At 37.2% G+C, this 20,204-nt stretch overlaps 1 protein-coding gene across 1 annotated transcript in view; it reads right to left on the bottom strand.

The window, feature by feature from the left end:
* Nucleotides 1–20,204, bottom strand: part of RAP1GDS1 (RAP1, GTP-GDP dissociation stimulator 1) — a gene marked incomplete at its 5' end in the record, with an annotated part of 60,502 nt that overhangs the window by 23,712 nt on the left and 16,586 nt on the right. The window contains 2 exons of the mRNA XM_010181378.1: nucleotides 1,533–1,679; nucleotides 16,031–16,156. Coding sequence (XP_010179680.1) covers nucleotides 1,533–1,679; nucleotides 16,031–16,156 — 273 coding nt within the window. The remainder of the gene's footprint in view (nucleotides 1–1,532; nucleotides 1,680–16,030; nucleotides 16,157–20,204) is intronic.

The following is a 20,204-nucleotide window of genomic DNA, read 5'->3' as shown; positions in this document are numbered from 1 at the left end:
CACGACGCTTTTGGAGTGTTCTGTCTTGAGCTACCAAATATACTGCATGCTCATTAGTCTTAATTAATCCAAAGGACTCTGGTAGCTTAGAGTTAATAATATCTATTTGCTCCAAATATTTTAACAAATAAAGATGATACGGAGTTAACACTATGAAATGTAATAAAATGTGACACTCATGCAGACATCAAGCAAAACAGTTCCTGAAAACTATATGAAGTAAAGGAACTAGAAAGTTGCTATTTGGAGAAGTACTTTAAACAAACTTAGATAGTCCTAGGAAAAGCAGAGAAAAGAAGAATGTAAGAATAAGAGAAGGGGATGGGACACATAAAAATGATATTTGGAGGTAGAGAAGTAACACTAAGAGTTGAGAGATCCAGAGGGATGGCACAGAGAACACACAAAGAAACTCTGCTAGAAGAGATGATAAAGCAGATTAAAAATATTTCTAGTATAGGTGGGGAAAAAAAAAAAAATTAAGTCTATGGACCATCCTGGAAAGTAGAAGAGTTTCAGGGACATAAGCTTGGAAAGTGAGTTGCAGCAAGTAATAACTTTAAGGAAATAGTGAGCAGCTAATAAGTTACTTCTTCCTAAGATAAAGCACTACAATTCAGGAAATGGGCATGATTGAAGAAACGATGTGATTAGCTAACTACATTTGCAATCTGTGCCATTACAAGTCAGGAGAACAGCCTCTATTAGGCTTTGTTGTTTATCCCAATTTTCTTAAGAGATTCAAATTTTGAAAAACGTGGAAATGTGTGAACACTGTAAAATATGCTTTGGCATATTATGCCTGTGTGCAGAAGCAAACTAGGTACTAAAATATCAGCACATTTGTACAACTAGCATAGATCACTATTTTCTTACCCTTGGAGGTCAAGGATTTCTTATTTAAGATACTATCTCGTGTTTTTTGCCCCAGCTCCATAACATCTCCAATTTTTAGGGTAAATAACATAAATTATAATTTGTTGACACAGAGCAGTGTTGAACACACACATAAATTATTCCCCATTTATCTTAGAATGTGTGGTTTTATATACATTTCACAAGGAGAAAAATTATTAAGGAAAAATGTTTGGCATATAGACCCCCAGATCGTCAACAAGACAACACTGCATGCCTGCGACAAATTAGTCTTATGGTGGTGGTTGATACTAAATGAAAAAGAGAGGACTTAATGTAGCCTTCTAGTTTAGTTTTGTAAGTATGTTTTTTTCCCTAAGGTGTCTGATACATCTCCATGTATTGCTTTGAGACAAAGAAGTAAATTCCAGATGTTGACTTTAAAACTTCATACAATATGCTATATGGAATTGCATCAGGATATCTAGTATTTTTAGGAACATAATTTTACTGAAATATAAAATTGTATATGTGAATTGAGGTACTTGATCTTTTCAGAATAACTTAGTGTTAGTAGCCACAATGTAAAACTACAGTCGACTTTAACTTTTATCTTTTTCTTTTTTGATGGGGTTGTTCTCCTGGTAGACATAAAGCAAATTTTCGGTGTTGTTTACCATTCTCATTGCTATAGTTCATCAGCATGCCACAAAAGACAGTCAAGAGCTTCTCACTGGCTGGATCTGTCTTACTGCACAGTGACCTTATATGGTCTACTACAATTTGTGCACCACCTGCATGGTCAACTGCGTTCCTGCCCTCATCTGTAAAACAAAGAGTTACATTAAAAAAAAAATGAAACCAAAACCCACCGTAACGTCCCGAACATAACAGTAATCATACAAAACAAAGTTTTTAAACAGCATGAAGTCATTCCTCCAGTGTTGTCAAATTCATCTAGAGAGATGCTTGAGGGTCAGCTTTTAGTACAACAGAGCTAGGAAAGTGAAAACACCTACAACAAAAGGGATTAACCACCTGGCACTAATACCTTGTAAAGAAGTTCAGTGTTAGAGGCAGAGCTGCTGGAGACGATAAATAATATTCTGAAGTTATATTGTTTTTTTGCCAGAGGAATGTTCTGAGCACTTTACAAAGCCAAGTCCATACACCCTTGTGGACCAGGTAAATTACTCTTGGTGTTATGCAGATGGAGAAAGTGAAATACAGAAAATAAATTGCTTAGGTTACTTAAAAACAAAATGGGGCATAAAAAGGACAAAGCAGACAGGTACTAGTTCCCAATCACAAACTCTGTTCATGTACTCACTCTGCCACACAGCATGGTCATTGTACTTCTATACCTGAAATTCAATACCACTATCAGATTCTTTTTATATGGCTAAAAGAAAATTTCACTTTGCATCTATAATAGACCACAATATTCTGAGGTTTCCTAAATAACACACAATTATCTTTGTATGGAACTCCTTCTATATAAAAAATCAGATTTGATGTATCAGTGTAGGAATAAAGGAAAAATTTGCCTTCTATTGGCAATACTGCTTCCTTTCCCAGCAGAAAATCAGCAACAGACACCTGTCAATAACCTATATTCCACGGCTTCCAAAAGGAGAAGTTTCCAAGTGAGTTCCAGTTGGAATCAATTGGAAAATCTGGAAGAAAACATAACTTCGAGGGGAAAATCACTAAAGCAAAAGTTCTGAAAAAAACCCAAAACCAAACTAAACAAACAAAAACCCCAAACACAAACCAAACCAAACCACCTCCCCCAAAAACCTCTCCTCAATTTTTTAATGTCCTCAAAGCAAATCCCTTCTTTCCCTTGTTATTCACCACACCATCATCACTCCTGTCTCTCCCCCTCATACCTGAAGGTCAAGCTACCAAGTTTTCCTCATTCTGCAACATCCTCCGTAGGAAAAACAAGGTTGTCTGCATTTCTAGTATGATTTTCCACTATAAAGTATTCCAGAGCTCTGCAGAAAGTTGTTTCTCCATCTTTCAATTCTTGTTAATACTATTTATGAGGCATATTTGCCCCTTACATACTATCTATGAGTTATAAGTATTGTATATATTCATAACCATATATGTATATGAGGGGTATGTATAGGGACTTCAGATAGATTGCTGAGTGGAGCTGAAGGAGGAAGGGTAATTCTTGGTGCATCCTAACGATTAAATTTATTACCAAAGTAGTAAGTGTTTTGCAGAATAACTGAGATACATGCAACAGAGGAAAAACATCACTGCCATGACTGTCTCCACCTTGGATATGATGAGGACACTGGGGACTGTGTTTCACTGCGCGCATGTGTATTCAATTTTGAAAAATAAGAAACTGGAATCTCACTTAAACAAATTCAACATAAGATCCTGTGTCAAGGAAAGACTATGAAAAGGAGAAATATAAAAGAAATAAATCTCTCACATCCTTGATGCAATGATAAACATGGGTACAATTCTGAAATGAAAAGAAGTCCTACACCAAACTATAGTGAGACTACATAGGTGTTCAGATTCAGTGTGTACATTTATCAAATTAGCAGAGAAAAAAAATTGGCTGAATTATTCCAGCATCCTGGTTTATGTATTCTCTTCTCCTTCTCATTTAAGATGATGAGAGGACCGGAGCATCTCCCATATGAGTAAAGGCTAAGAAAGCTGAGTCTGTTTAGCCTGGAGGAGAGGAGACTGAGGGGAAATCTCATTCATGCTTAAATATCTAAAGGGTGGGTGTCAGGAGGATGGGACCAGACTCTTCTCGGTTGTGCCCAGTGACAGGAACACAGGAAGTTCAGCTTAAATATAAGGAAAGCTGCCAGGCAGAAAAGGACCTGGGGGTGTTGGTGGACAGCAGGATGACCATGAGCCAGCAATGTGCCCTTGCGGCCAAGAAGGCCAATGGCATCCTGGGGTGTATCAGAAGGGCTGTGGTGAGTAGGTTGAGAGAGGTTCTCCTTCCCCTCTACCCTCTGCCCTAGGCAGCTGGGTGAAGAACAGATATGGGCTACTGCTATAATTAGGATCTCCTGGTGCTGCCTTCTTAGGCCCAAGAGGATTAACTCAGCTTATTAGGGCAGGGCCACAAAGAATCCTGTGCCAGATGTAAGAGGAAAATTCTCAAGGTCCTGACTACCCACTCCAAACTCAGGCCACGACATCCCATTGCATCCCCAAGCAAAAAGCACATTTCTGACTCGGAATGGTTATTACCCACTTGCTTCTCTCTGCTCAGTCGCTAAGAAACAGATTTTGCACACAAGAACTCATCGAACTCCAAATCATTTACAGTCAAAACAAGACCACAGCGTGTTGCTGTGTCTTGTTCTCAGTCCAACTATTACCTTGCAGTTTAGCAGCTCTATGAACTCCCACACTTTATGTGCTTCCAGCCTCCCAGAAGCTGTGTTGAATTTTTTTTTTCTGTGACCTTTTTAAATAAACATTTGCTATTCCTAAGAGATCGGTGATTGAACAGTTTAATGAGAGCATTCACATTTCTGCTTATAAATGCTTCACTGCAGCTCACAAAGGGCAATGCTGTTGTATAGCTGCTTTTTTTAAGTACACATAGTAATGTTTAAAGATGCAACCAAGAGACCAGAGATTTTTTTTTCCCTAGAAAATGTACAGTAAGATTTATTACAGAATGAGTTATTATTTCCACAATGTTCTTTAGCTCAGTGCAACGCAACCACCTGCAAGATACAGAGATGTAGAGTCTCTTTTTCTATTCTGAGTTACTCACAGGAGTTTTAAGCAAAACTGGGTTTTAATGTGCATTATCAAACTACTGTGACTGCTCACACTCCCCCTATGAACAGAGTCTTGTCAAATTTCCCTGTGGCTCAGCCATGCCTACTCCAATGGATGGCCAAGTAAAAGACCAAAATTTTTTTAGTGTGTATGATTGGTAGGTCTTTAAACTGCAGCACTTTTTCTTAATTTCAATTTGCTTTTCACAAGATCTGTTTGCATAATTCTCCCTAGAGTGTTCTTCCACAGTTTACTAAACCCAAAACCAAACCACTAATGTATGTTTCCAAAATACCCCAATCTCTCAGATAATCAGCTATTTGACAGCATTTCTTAAAAATTATCTTTTGTGCTTCAAATTTAAGATTTGTGCTTTGAACTGTTCTGGTTTTGTATTGCAACTGTAAACCTGAATTATCCTTTTTCCAATTCATGTTCTACAAAAGTTTACTGGTGTAAATAATTGCACTGGTCTAAATGGTGCAACTCAGTGAGAGAAAGGATGATTTGTATGATCAAGGTCCCTGGTTTGCATAAGCCAAGATGCCAAGACAGCAGCTTTTGGTGACAGAGAAAAAAATGTAGTATTTCTTTTAAAATTCTTTTACTCTGCAATTTGGTATAATGATAAAATCACATTTTACTTTAAGTGCTTCATCTTTATTGAATTTGGCTCCAATCCTGCATTCTTTTTAACCAAAGTACTATTTAGGTTAAATCAGTGTTTTATGGATAACTTTTTTTATTTTTTATTTTTTTTTAAATCTGAACTAATTTACAAGTAGCCCAAGGAAGGGGGAGGAAGAGCTCTTTCTACATGTTCTATTTTATTTTCCTACTTTTTTTTTTTAATTAGGTCTTCTTTGCATGGTTTTCGTACTGACCCATTCATCTGCTCCTGTTGCTTATTATTCTTTCACCTGAAGTCACAATATTCTGTGATATCAAACTGGCTGCAGCAGAGGAAATTAAGATGTGACATAAAGAAAATTATGACCATATGTGGGGGAAAACCAGCAGAAGCAGAACTCCAAAGGAAGAAAGTTCCTGCTTACATGTTTTCTTTCTCTTTTTATTGAGAAAATGTTCAAAAAATAATGTTAAATGTTAGGTGTAAACCACATTATCTATGTAGAAATTAGGAAAAAGATTGCCACTTATATAAACTGGGAGTTTCCCTGTTTTTTTCTATCTGAACAATGTAAAGATGAAAATGCAATGCTGTCAATTCTGTTTTAATACTTGACCTTTTTATCTTCAGTCTGTGTATGCTTTTAAATCACTAGACTGTGGAGCCTGTCAATTCTTTGGCTGTAAGACTACAGACTGTTACAATCCTGTTGGAGAACACAGAACAGCATTGCATTAATTTTATTTTTTTCAAGGAAAGTAAGCATCATGTAAGTATACTGCACTGTTACTGTTTGCTGCTTTTTCCAAGTCTTCTGTGCACTTGCCTACAGGAGACAGGATACAGCAATGCTGTATTTTGAGATTCATGTTTTAATAATTTGAAAGATATTTTTTGGGATTGCTCTGTCTATCTTGTAGTGAAATTTCCTTTCCCTTGATTTAGTTTGGGAATTATAAGACTCTGATTACCGTTTTATTTGCCTATTGATTAAAATCCTTAAAATTTGTGCTTTATGAAGAAAAAATAATCTTGAATTAGTCATGTTTGCTTCAGAGATAAACAGAACAGTCTCGTAATCAGTTCTGGCAACTATCCTTAGCCCTAACTCCAGTTGCATTGAGGGTATTATCTCAGAAGTTATTACTTTAGAAATGATTGCTAAAATAGTAAATATCACAGAATCACAGAACGTTAGGGATTGGAAGGGACCTCAAAAGATCATCTAGTCCAATCCCCCTGCCGGAGCAGGAACACCTAGATGAGGTTGCACAGGAAGGCGTCCAGGCGAGTTTTGAATGTCTCCAGAGAAGGAGACTCCACAACCTCTCTGGGCAGCCTGTTCCAGTGCTCTGTCACCCTCACTGAGAAGAAGTTTCTTCTCAAATTTAAGTGGAACCTCCTGTGTTCCAGCTTGTGCCCATTACCCCTTGTCCTATCATTGTTTGTCACCAAGAAGAGCCTGGCTCCATCCTCGTGACACTCACCCTGTAAACAGTAAGCTAGAAATGCTAACAGAACACTGTTTTAATATAATGCCTTCAAGGACTGAAAATATGTAGCATTGATCTTTTTGGATAAAACTGTTACCAGTAAATATGCTGGTGTTCAATGTGTATACCACAGAATATCAACACCAACAAGCCCAAATCTCTCTCATGAGTATCATGGGATTTCTTTTACCTAGAGAATCAGAGTTTGGCAGAATGTTTGAAGGGATGGGTAAATGTGCCAGTACTGCAATCTCCCTAATGTTATGCTGAGGCAGCAGTAAAATGCAAGCTAGATTCAAATCCACAATTTAATTACAATAAAACTTGCTTATTTTTCATATTCCTTTTATGTCAGATATATAGGAGAAAAATAATATTTCTGATTTCAGACAAACAATGATGAGTTTACTGTTCAAGACTTTTTAATACTTCACTTCCAGTCAAATTCTACTGGTAGACCTGAGATTTCAATATAACCACAGAAAAGTTTTTATCAGCAACAAGAGATAAAATAGTACTAATCTCAGTATTAGCAGGTGACTTGTTCTGCATTCTAAGGAGATTTTAGTTTTAAAGTGTTGTAATTTCCACTACTGAATTCTATTGGAAAATAAAGAAGACAACCAGTATGAAAAAGCTTTACTAGATATTTAAAAGCCAGGTAAAGACCCTCAAAGTTGAATGTAGCACTTCCCTCTGCCTTCCTTTTCACGTGCTAGTATGCTTACAGCAGATTCTTCAGTTGATTTTATAACTCTATGCAACTCCTTAGTAATACCATTGCAGTCAAACAAATTACTCTGGGTTTATGAGAGCATAAATCAGAGCTGAAGCCTGCCTATGCTTATTATTCCATACAGCATGAAATAAATCATGGAATCCAATTATACAGTAAAACGCCAGGCAGTTTTTCTAGGCTGGTAAAAAGGCATTTATAGCATCTCATGTTATTAACAGAATAAACTTGCACATAGCAATTAATTTAGAATTTTTATTCCTAGGCCTCAAGTGCTATGTTGTCTCAGCTTCAAACTCTCCAAGAACAAGGGTGTGAAGAGAGCATGGCGTGGTCACAGTTCAGTGCAGAACAGGGCGTTCTGCTGGCTGCTGCTGAAAGGAGCTTAGCCTGGTGTTGTGTGAGAGCGCACGGCTAACTGAGGGAGCTTGAAGGACCTGTGGGTCCCCACCAAAGCAGCCAGAGGAGCAGTCTCAGAAAGTATGTAAAACATGGGGACTTGTAGTAGGTTGGGAAAAGCCCAAGAAGCAAAACCTGAAACCAAACAGAAAGAAAGAAAGAAAGAAAAAAGTATTCAGAGAAGTGAGAAAGTAACAAGTACCCTGGGATCTAGGAAGAGCTGGGGTGAGTCTTGGGTTTGGGGTCAGTGCTGTTCTTGCCCCAGATCATGAAGCCAAGGGGAGTGAGAGCACTTGGCCTTCTAGAGCAGCTCCAAACAGCAGCGTGCAGGCTGTTGCTTGTTAGAGTGCAGCCTGCACAGAGGAGCTGACCTGTAGTAGATTATGTTATTCACTTTTATCTGAAAGGTGGTAGAATACAGCCTGCAAAAGACCAGCAAAATGTTTTGTTTTAGGAATTCTTTTGCCTTCCTAGCAGAAGGCAACCCACCAATTTGACTGGAGGGCAACTGGCAATACACTACGACTGCAGAACAGTCCACACTCAAGAGGCCAGGGAGTGCCAAGATGAGGTTGATGAACCGGACGCTGTCTCAGGTAAGTGAGTCTTTTTTCAGAGAAACATGAATGCTGTTGTAGATGGGGTACTCAAGGCAGCCACCCTGACTCTTCAGGCTGTTGTGGTGGCTGGACAACTAACCAGACACACAGCAGTCTCAGGATCACAGAGGCTCAAAGACCAACTTCATTCATACACACTGACACCTCGTGTGACAGGAACACAGCTTTGTCATTGGTAATTCTCACCATCTTGCTATTATCTATATTTTTTTACTTAGCTCTTCCTTCATTGTGTTATATCAGATTTTTAGGCTGCAACTTCCTCTGGTGGGCACTATTTCTTGATTATATTAGTGTACAAACATTATTTAAAAAAAACCCTCTAACTAAACTCTCCTGGTCTCCTGGCTGAGACATTCAAGAGCTCCACTGCATTAAGGTATAGGTTTTACTAACATAGTTCTTTGCCAATAATGTCTAATTTCTGTTTCTGAGAGTTGCATAGTATTTCTTAGATATGAATGCAATAAATGTAGCTGAATTTAGATGGTTTGTATGCTGTATGTTAACCCTACACTCTTATTGCACTGTATGAAATGCTGTATAAAACCAGATGCCTGTGTAGCTATCATGTAAATAACTAAAAGTCTTGGCCCATGTAATGTATGCAAGGTGCACATAGAGTTGCAAAATCTCTAGAAGTGGATCTGAAAGTGCAACAAATTTATCTTCTCTTATTATTTACAAAACTACGATTATATAATTAGATTGTATTAAAACACAATGATAAAAGGAGAAGAATGATGGCTGCAAGCTTAAAAAATTAAATTCCCAATTATACATAAGCAACACTTAGCAAGATTCTTTCTTCTGTTTTCCACAGTAATTCAGTTGATGTTTTCTGTAACTGCTAATTTAGTGACAGTTCATAATTCTAGTCAAATAATGCCTGCTTTTCTAAATAAAGTGGAATAAGCTAGACGCTTTGACCATGTCTAGACACTCAACTAAGAAGCTTTGTTTTCTGAGGGGCTTAAAAGCAACCACATTTGACTGTGCAGTTATCTATAAATATCAACAATTTCAAATAGTTTAAAAGGCAAAGCGAAAAAAGACATGAAAGAGGAGGTTGAATTGAAAGGAGAAGAGTGAGTTAAGTATCTTGTGTTGTTAACTTACTATTACTGAAATTCTAAAAGCTTTTCTACCTGATAAGCAATTTCTTTTAGTCTTCATAAACATTAAGGGAATTCCAAGTTTTTGCCTTTCCTACTTTTTTAAACTCTGAGGAAGAAATAGCTCCGTCCTTAGTGAAAGTTCGAATCCTTAATTTGCTTTTAAAGTAGCAGCAAGATCTAGTGAATAAAGCAGGATTTATTTTCAAGTCTGCTCATGACCTTCTTTAAGACCCTGGAAGCACCTTCCATCTCTTTTTCTTTTTTGGGTTTTTTCTTTAAAGTTAGCTTGTTGCCTGTGGCTTCTATTTTGACTGTAAATTAAGCAGGTGTCTCTGAGCCTGTTGGAATATGAGCAATACACAAACTTTATTGACAGTGAATGAAATGCTGGAGGGGGAGAAAGTAAGGAATCAGAAAAAAACCTGTTTTGTTTCCTAGGTTTTATTTTATGTACTTCTACTGACAGAATTCTGATCTACTTATTCTGCTAACTCAAATAATCTTCCTGGAAAAGAACAGGAAAAACATTTGCACTGCAGAAAATAAGCAGGACCTATCATACCTATAGTCTTTAAAACAAACAGAAAATCAGGTTTCATACCTTCATCTTAAAGAACATAAAAGTTGCAAATCTATGGCAATTTTGTTTATTTTTTTTTCCAGATTTCTGTTCAGTTTTGGCTTAAGTTGTGAGAATTTTACCACTGGTTTCAGTAGAGTTAATATTTAGAATGTAAATTTTTTAAAAGTAATAGCCTAAGAATGAGAATTCATGTTTTTCATGTCACCTCTTGAATGGCTCTTTCTGATGCTCTATGAAAATTTCTGCATTATTCTGATTCCATTTTGACCCACTATAAAATAAGGAAATTAGAATAATATGGTTTAACAGCTTCCTAAGAACATTCATGATTAATTGCTGATAAGTACTGAATATTACTGTGAAAGTATGTGTTGGCATGCATATGGTATGCTTAGTCTCTAGCTGATGCAACGCTTGTGCAGCAGAGGCTTGGAAAAATACTGCATTATCAAGGACTTCTATCTTAAAAATGCGATAGTTTTTTAAGACTGGCATGCCTTAAAGAGGACAGATTAAAACCTCAATTTTTAATTCCCTGTAACTTGTTGTAAACAATCAGTTTTCGAGCAACAAGTTAAAGCCTCTGATCTCAATTTCATGATATTGCTTGGGCAACAGCTTAGTAGGTGGCATTTGCATTTGGTAGGCTCAAGCATAATGAAAGTGAAAGATAGCAGCAAGATGCTGCCTGGCTGCATGAATCAGGGTAATCTTCATAAAAATCATTAGCCAGTAGTGTGCCATTATCAACACCAGTTGTGTTCTAGGATTCTGCTGGTTTTCCATATGGTACTGAAAAAAGTTATGCCATTTTTTTGAAGAAAACTGAATTTTATTTCTTTCCAGTATGTTTAATTCTTTAGCGTCTGGTTTGCGGCTTTAGATCCTGAAATTAACCTCATATCCTGAGAGGAGATGGATGTAACTGTACAATTGAGTAGTTTCTTATTTTTGTACTTAGCTTTTCTTAGCATATCTCTGCAAGAGGTCTATCTATTAGACAGGTTACAGGATGGGCAGCTGAATATACAGAATTTGTAGCACATGTAAAATCTTTTTAACAAGAAGTGGTATAATGTTCATGGTCTGGTGTTAAGGTTGGGGTCAAGAGAAATCTGGGACTATGTGAAAGGCCACTTTGCTGAAATTCAGCAGAGTCTTGCCATTAATACAAGTAAAACTGGTTAGATAACAAGAAAATGTACAGTGAATTTCCTGCAGAAAAAGGTAGATAAGCAGCTGTCACAGGAGAGCCTTTATAGAACGAGTTGGCGTTTTTAGTTTCTTTCCAATTCTATAGCTGCTTGTATCATGAAGTATTGTTGGTGAGAACATGTACCCAGGCTGATGGTTTCATGAACAAACAAGGTTGTGGATGGGTACAAAAAGCACCCAGATTTCCCAAGGAGATCTCTAAGCACTACCTTTAATATTAATGTTATGGCAGGACAGAATGGGAAAATTTTCATTTATCTTATATATGGACAGCCTATTTCCCTTTCATAATACATGGATGCTTTAGACAGCAAGAAGGAATTATTTTCTAATGGGTAAGAGCCTAATCTAATCTCAACTGAGGTCAATCAGAATGACTCCCTCTAGTCTGTATGGCTACTGAATCAGGCTCTAAATATCCTAGTCTTTAACTTCCTCTTATAATTATCACTTTTATAGTATAATTATGATAGCTTCTATACTGTGCTCAATGCTATATAAAAACACAGGAAAATAATTTGTTAATCAGTTCAAAACTGAAGTATGTAACACGCTACCTGTGGGAAGATCACTGAGATTAAGATGGCATGTGCACCATAAACCGAGTGATAAAAAATATAGTGAGGTTATCATCTGCTAAGAAAATGCTATTTTAATATAGCATCATCTTCCAGTAAAATTCTTGACTAAAATTTATCTGGTTGGCCTGATCTTTCATCACAGGCTGCTATTTGGATAATGCTGTTCTTTAATTTAAATAGAATCACAGAATGCTTTTGGTTGGAAAAGACCTTTAAGATCATCAAGTCTAACCAATATCCCAATTGCCAGAGCTGATGGTAGCAAATAATTTTTAGGCTTTCTCTACAGCAGAATTAACCATTCTGCTCTGGTTTAAGCCATTGCTTTTTGTACCAAGAACCATGCTGTGTTAAACATAACTTTTTCCAAACAATGCAGGTGAGATCTTCACGTTGCATGTGGAACCAAGGTGCAGAGGCAACTTAGAAGAGTTTTGGAGGTAAGCCCTATTAGCCTGCAACATCTCAACATCTGTAACAACCCTAAATGAACAAAATTACTAAAGAAACAGCACTGGGGGAAATGGCAGGGGAGGCTGGAGAGAAAGACAGTTGCTATATTGACTCATGGATAAAGAGGGATGAAGCAGCGAGCAGCATAGATCTTATGCTCTGACTAGCCAATGCCTAAGAACCTAGCTTTGATTATAAGCAAAAACCTAAACCTGGTGGTTAAAAGGAGTAAGTGGGCCAGAAGCTTTGCATCTAGTAATATAGTTCAGACAAAATTCTGTCCCTGAGTGCGGCTGAGGATGTATTGTCTGGGGATACGGAAGTACAAGCAGCTGTACTTGGTACAGGCTGTAGATACACTGCAGGAGAAAGCAGGAGGGAGAAGAGGAAAGATCACATCTCCATTACTTTGCACTTTCTGTTTTGACAAAAACTTGGGGCCCAAGGTGTATGTGGCGTTTACTAGATACAGCATGTAGAACAATTACAGGCTACACAGGAACATGCAGTAATGTATCTGTTCTTAAATTGTAGGGCAGCACTGAAGAGTCTGAATACTGTGATTAGTTAAACTCATTGCTTCTGACTTAATCTCTTTGGCTGCCTGAATTGTTTCTTTCATCTGTGCATACAAGAAGGCTGGAAGACTAGAACCCTCATCAGTGCTAACACAGCTTTGCAACTATATTTGCCTGTATTCTGGATATTCAGAGACTCGCAATAAGGCAGATCTCTTCACAACATAAGTACTTTTAAAAGGATGCTCTCAAGGCTGCTTGGGATGAATTTGACCTATTTTTAACATTTTAACTGTTTAAAAAATGCATTAATTCTCTGTATTTTCTTCCATGGTCAAACAGGTGATTCAGTGTTATTTTAGGGGGCTAACACTGAAGAGCACTCAATAACACTGCATGTGTACTTCAAACTTCAAAAAGAAGAAAATCTGTAAGTCAACAGGTCTTCATTTCATATTTTCTTTAAGGAGATGAATCTGTTCACTAAGGTCTCTGGCCAGGACATATGTCACTCCTCTATTACCTTGTGAAAAGTACTAAACCTCTTCTAGCACTGGGACTTGGCCATGAGTTACCTTCCCACAGGCTGTGTTCCAGGAGTAGCCCCTCTTGCACTTACGTGGAAATGGTCTTGCCTTCATGCAGCAACTCTGGGATCTGTTAACTCTAAGGAATCACTGCCATTTTCATTTAATCTATAAAAAACTCAGGTAATCTTTTTCCTCTGCAAGGCCACTTTTAAGGGGCCTTCCTTGCAGGAAAAGCCATTTGTCCTACAACTTTCATCCTGCGCCATGCAGACTTCTCACAAAAGTAGAGACCTGATTAACTTCTTTTCACACAAACTGCCACTAAACAAAGTGATGCATGCTTGCTGGCATGAAATACAGGACAACTGGGGCTTTCAATAAATAGAAATACTGCTATGAGTATGGCTTGATTTCATAATTTCAGCCTAACATTGATTTTGGGCTTAAAGACCTTCCTCATTACTGTATATTATAATTACATGGCCAGTAGAAGTGAAAAAATGCTTGTGTATATGGTAAAATAGTTACCAGTGTATTTCAAGTTCCTGTATTAGTCCCAGTTATGAGAAGGGTAACAGCTGCTTTTGTATCAATTGAAAAGAAAAAGACTAACAATACGTAACAACTTTTTAAATTACAACTCCACACCTTGTCTTTGTTCTACTTTAGAGCTCTTTTTTAGGGGAAAATAATAGTCATAAATGAAAATATATGACATTTTTAAAGTAATCAGCAAATTGAAAGTATTTGTCCAAAATAAGAGTTTAGGATAGGGTACATAAATACATAATCATTACACATTGAGATAACATACAAAATAAAGTCAGATAGGGTGGATGTGATAAATAAGCACTGTAAATAGCCTCTTCTACTCAAATCCAAGATGCTAATCTTGATTTTTTTGACATTTTATTACACTTTATTAATTAATCTTATTCAAATACACAGGGAATGTAGTGACTGTCCTCCCACAGGAGCATTGCACAACACATGGCATTCAGAACACATCACTGCCTACTGTAGATTTTATCTGTGCCAGCTTTGCTCCACAGAAGGGCAACACAAAGCACGTAATACAGTTTTTCTGTACTGGATAAATCCTGCACTGTAAAAGCCAGCAGTAGTCCACAATACCTGATACTACAAAACCATTTTGTATTTAATGAAAAAATGTGGCTTGAGCAACAATGACATAAGTAGTTATGTAGATTTTACTTATACGAAATAAACCAGTGCCACCTGGGAATGAGCTTTATATCACATATGACCCTGAAATAAAATATGGTAAATATTATAAATGTTGTAGAAAGGTCAACTGCTACTTGAAGTTTCCATGAGGAAGCAGCTGTTCAGTTGATTGGTCACCTTAAAGAAAATCCTAAATGAAAGAATTATATATTAACATCCTCAAGCAGTAGTTGTCTGTAAATAGAAATGCCAGCATGGAAAACCTGATTAACTTCCCTGAGGTGAAAGGCAAGGTAATTTAAACCAATATAAAATATAAATTTCCAAACTAGGATGAAAAAAAGTAACAAGGAGAAAGGCTACTAATAATTCAGTTTTTTCAACAGACAGTATTCAGAACAGCAAAACTTTTAGTAAATGCAACATAGTACAAAGAAAATTTATTTCCTATGAAATAAGGCACTAAATCTCAAGGTAACAAAATGCTTTTACAATTTAATCTCATTTCCCATCCGCAGAAATCCATAGGTTTCTAATTCCTGCATGTGCATAGAAAAATGTTCCTGGTGTCTCTGCTTCTGTACCGTATTTATCATGCACTGGCTTTTATCAAAATATTTCAAGTAAGGGATAACGAGGCTGCATTTTCAAAACATTGAAACCACTGGTTTGGCTTTCTAAATGACACATCCATGCATATAATCAGCACATGGAGTCACAATTGCATTTCAGAACTCAACTGCTCAGCAGTGCAAAATTTAGTGTGTCCTCAAAAAGATCGAAAACCTCACTGACCCCTCCCCCTCGACTACCAAAAATACCAATATGTAATCTTGGAGCAACTGATTGGTTACATAAGAATTCTGGGAATCAGCAACATAGCTCAGGCATCATTTCAGCCACATATGTAGCTATGCCCAGCTTTGAGACTGGCAGAATATGTATATTCCCTTCTGACTCGTCTCTATTCCCTTCTGAGACATTCTGAGGAAAAATTAACTATTCAGGCCTCTGTATATATAGCACCTGCTCTTTGAAGCCTAGCTCATTATGCTTAAAAAAAACCAAACCCAGGATCATAAATATTTTCTAATCTTATATCCAGTTGTATTCAAATAATGAAACAGCTTTTTAATCTTTCTGTCATAAAAGCATAACACCAAGTGTGACATTCAATTGTCCCATACAATCAGAAGAGTTGTGTGGTAATTAAAAATCAAGAAAGGAGGAAAATGACCCCCCCAGTACACATAATGTACAGAACACTAAAACGTTGCCCTCCCTCCTACAAAAGTATCTACAAAATAAGGCATATTTCAACACTCACGGCTATCGTAGCATATATTGCCCAGGGCCCGTCCCGTTTGAAGCAGTACTTCCTGGTCTTTGCAGTTTAACAGCTCCACCAAAGGAGGGATCAACCCAGCATCCACACATGGGTTCCGCATGAATTCTGCAAATAATGCAAAGCCTGTTAAAGCAAGCCAGCTATTTCCAGTTTCATCCATTCCAGTTAACTGGCATTGCAACTGGGCCTTTTGTGAGAATAAACATTTGCATAGACAAACAATGTACGTTCTTATGCAAGTTTCTAGAGAATAAAGCCCAAGTCAGGATTTGGGCTTACGTTCTTTCCATGATTTGTTAATTTAGAAGGAATTAAGAGTATTTAATTGACTTCCATGGAAACTAATTTAACACAGCTCAGACTGAGCATGCTTTTAGCATCATAAAAAAGTGCTGAAAAGACCTGTGAATTCACAACCTTTTTCTCCACCTCAACCAATTCAACATAAATTAAAACTACTAAATAACACAAAAGGTGACATAAAACTAGTATTCATACTCCAAAATGAGCAACATTTTTTACTCTCTGTTCTCTTAATTAGAACTCCTGAAAAGCTTTTGCTTTTTAAAAAAATAAATTAAAAAAGGAATTAAAGCTAAGTAACAGGCGCTCTATTTGAAAGGTAAGGAAAGGAAAAGAAAAAGAAAGAATAAGAAATACAAGAGAGATTGTGTAAGCCTGTACCTTTCCACAGTAACTGCTGACTACCATGGGAGGAAAAATCCCATCCACTGGGAAGCTCTCTGCCTTTCTGTCCTTCCTTCCTGCCATGTCCCCCAGTCACAGAGAACCAAAGTATTATTTCACATCCATGGAAGTCATAGATAGAGAATTAGCCGGTGTCAGAGAAATAAAGGACTGCTCTCCAGAAGGTGCTGTAGTTAGGCAGGTACTGTGCTGCACATTTTACAAGGCAAGTTTACAGAAGCAACCACCTGATACCAATAGTGTTTCTTCATAGTTTACTAGAGAGCACCCTTCAGAGATGCAGCATTGTAATATGCAAAAGGTCAATACATTTTTGATTTGTTGTGAATTGCAAATTATCTCTCTTCCTAGACTATGTTGGATCTTCCAAAACCAGTTGATCTTTGTGTTACTTAGTCATTTATGAGACAGAATGAACCAAGATGTGCAGTCCCCACAAAAAGAGATTAGAAAGTTTTTCTGATTCTGGAACAACAGAACCCCTCACACCAACACCTCAAAGATTTCATACAGTGCTTGAAGTACAAATACATCTTCTTAAAAACTCCTTTTGTTGCCCCTATCACAATGTTCCTTGATGTTTCTGTAGCTACAAAATCTTCTATCTTTTGTAGTTAACCATGCAGTGTGGTTTTAGCTAAATAAATAGTTGTTATAGAGGTAAGCAAGCCTCACATGATTATAAACTCAGATATATCAACAAGTAGATGAAGTAGAATCAGCAATATCTATACAATTGGACAGGTCCAACAGAAGACAGGAGTCAGCACAATTGACCCACCTTCCTACGATATTGTAACATCTTAAAACTGTAGATAGATTCTATACTGTGATAAATGGTGATGGTATCCATCATAATGAACACAACAAATATCAGATAGATCTGTTCTTTAAAATTGATCTTGCCATGTCCTTGTAACTTTTCATTGATTTCATTCTTATCGCCCACCTTCATCTTCATTTCAATGTTTATTTACTAAATGTATTATGTTCCTCCATCTTCTGTCCCCTCAGCCTCTTCCTCTCGTAATTGCCTATAAAATCTCTTCTCTGTTCCTCAGCTTCTCAGTGCATCACTTTTTTTTAATACTTAACTAATTTACCATAGTCTCTACATCATCAAAGTCAGATTTTTTTAAATTTTTTTTTTGCACTCCTAGTTTGTGACAGGAAATGGAAACATGTTCTCTCCTAAAAGGGTGAGAGGTCTTAGTCTGTTCTGTTGCATGTTTAGGTCTTTGCTCATGTGGTGAAAAGGAGTAAGAAACCCTTCTTCTACCCTCCCTCCATTTAAGGTGGGCAGAAGCTTTCAGTCTCCTATTAAGCAACAAAATAATTAGGCAATATGCTGAGCAAACTTTTATTTATTAAGGTCATGTAAGGGCAAGACGTAAAAGAAGTGGTGCCATATATTACAATATAGTTCTGAGAGACAGCAACAAAAATGTGGTAACTGCAACTACATTTGCAGGTGATATTACATAGAAGTAAGAGAAGGTAATCAAGAATAGAGTAATTTAGATAGTTTCCACTAACCTGGTAATGAAATAAAGCAGATCCTTTGAAGGAAACAATGGAAAAAGTGTCTATGAAGTTAGGAGGAAAACCACTGAGGATAGAGTAATATAAACCAAGGAGGACAAGGTTTCAAGAGAAACGTAATTGTATTGTAGTATTACAGATTGTGAAAATGATGTTCTCATTCCTAAACCTAGCAAAGAGGACACTAAAGACCTTGGTAGAGGGTTTACAAGGTCCACAGTGGGGAAGGAAACTCCATGTAGCAAGTGCATGTGATCTTTCAGTTGAAAGGGAAATGGCTGGAGCTGGAGAAACAACAGTGACTAAAGGGAGTTTTGTGTGTTTGGATATTTAAAATTATAGAGAATATCACAAGCTCATGATGGGAGGAGGAAGAGGCATGTGAGCTAGAGAGAGGAAACAAAGGAAGAGCAAAAAGAAGTGCAAAGGAGGAGATGAAACGTGACAAAACCACTGAGGCAAGTAGAGGGATATGATGTGACCAGATGTGTGTGTGTGTGTGTGGAGGGCCAGATGAGGGAACAGGAAAGGAAAACAAGAAGTGGGGAAGAAAAAAATGGTCTTTTATCAGTCAAGCCCAGATTCAAAGTCAGAGGCACTACTCCCAGATCTGCATGGCATGACCATAGGGAAATCAGTTTAATTGCCTGGGTTTAATATCTACTATCTGTAGGATGTTGAAAACACATGTTTCTCAAGTGCCCTGAAGCCTGTTGAAAAAATAGTGCAATATAAGCATGAAACACTTGTATTCTTACGTAAGAGGACAAAGAAAACAACAGAATTAAAATGAGGTGTTCCCTGCTATCCTGCTTAAGCAACTATTTCAACAGAGTTAGAACCTAAAGAGAAACACCTAGCTCATCTTGGAAAGCACTGGGCACCTTAAATTTCTGAATACTTTCACTTTAACCTTGGCTGCCAGAGGTCCCAGTTACACCTTCCAGTAACTCAAAGACAAATATATTTGTATGAGGAACCAGGTAAAATGCCATCTCTTCTGAAGAGTGTACTCATAATAGCAGTTTAAAACCTTGCAGGGAAAAGGATACATTTAAAACTATTCTGAGATTTCATTTATCAATTCAGATTTGAAATGGCTAAAATGCTCTGTAAAAGAAACTTCCAGGAAACAACACACAGTAATCAGTTAAGCTATTGTGAACATTGTTTTTATTCTTAATTTTTCCCCCTTCTGAAGTAGAAGCTAAAAGGACTAACTGTGAGCATACATAGTTGACTGCAAAATTCTAAATATACTTATTATGAGTTTATTAAGTGCAGAAAAACCATGTGATCTGGTTGCATGAACCAATGTAATTTTGAAACATTTTTAAGTTTAAATTTCTATGCTTACATTTTTTACTCGCTATTTATATAAATAATTTTAAAACTCAAAAACTAACAAAGTGTATCTTCTTTTCTTGTTAATGTTGTTTCTGAATATCCATATATAGCATTGTCTCAAAATCAGTGAACTGGGTGGACGAAGTCACACAGGGGCTATCAGTAAGAACCTATAGTACAGTGATTCTGAAGAAAAGGTGGAAGGGGAATGTGGAAATAGTCAGCTATAATGTAGCCCCCTTTCTGAAGAGGGATCAGTGTGAGAATTTACAGAGGGAGAGGAATACAGCTACCAGGCCTGCATGTGGAGAGCAGTTAAGTGGCATCCTACCTTTCTCTGCCTGGCTTCTGGGGAAAGAAAACATAAAATGAAATCTGTCTCTCCTTGGCTGGGACAGCAAGAAGTCAAGGAGTGAGCAAAGTCAGCCACAAACCTTCTCTACACTTGACACAGGATCTGCCAGTAGTGCCTGCCTGCAGATACAAGGCCATTTTTTGAGCTCAAGGTATGTAGGGTATTGGGTTAGCTTTAAAATAACTATTTCTAAAGAAAAAA

The sequence above is a fragment of the Mesitornis unicolor genome, unplaced genomic scaffold (assembly GCF_000695765.1).
Source record: "Mesitornis unicolor isolate BGI_N332 unplaced genomic scaffold, ASM69576v1 scaffold12303, whole genome shotgun sequence".
Taxonomy (NCBI): Eukaryota; Metazoa; Chordata; class Aves; order Mesitornithiformes; family Mesitornithidae; genus Mesitornis; species Mesitornis unicolor.
Note: the sequence above shows the minus strand (reverse complement) of the source record. Positions and strands in the feature narration are given on the sequence as shown.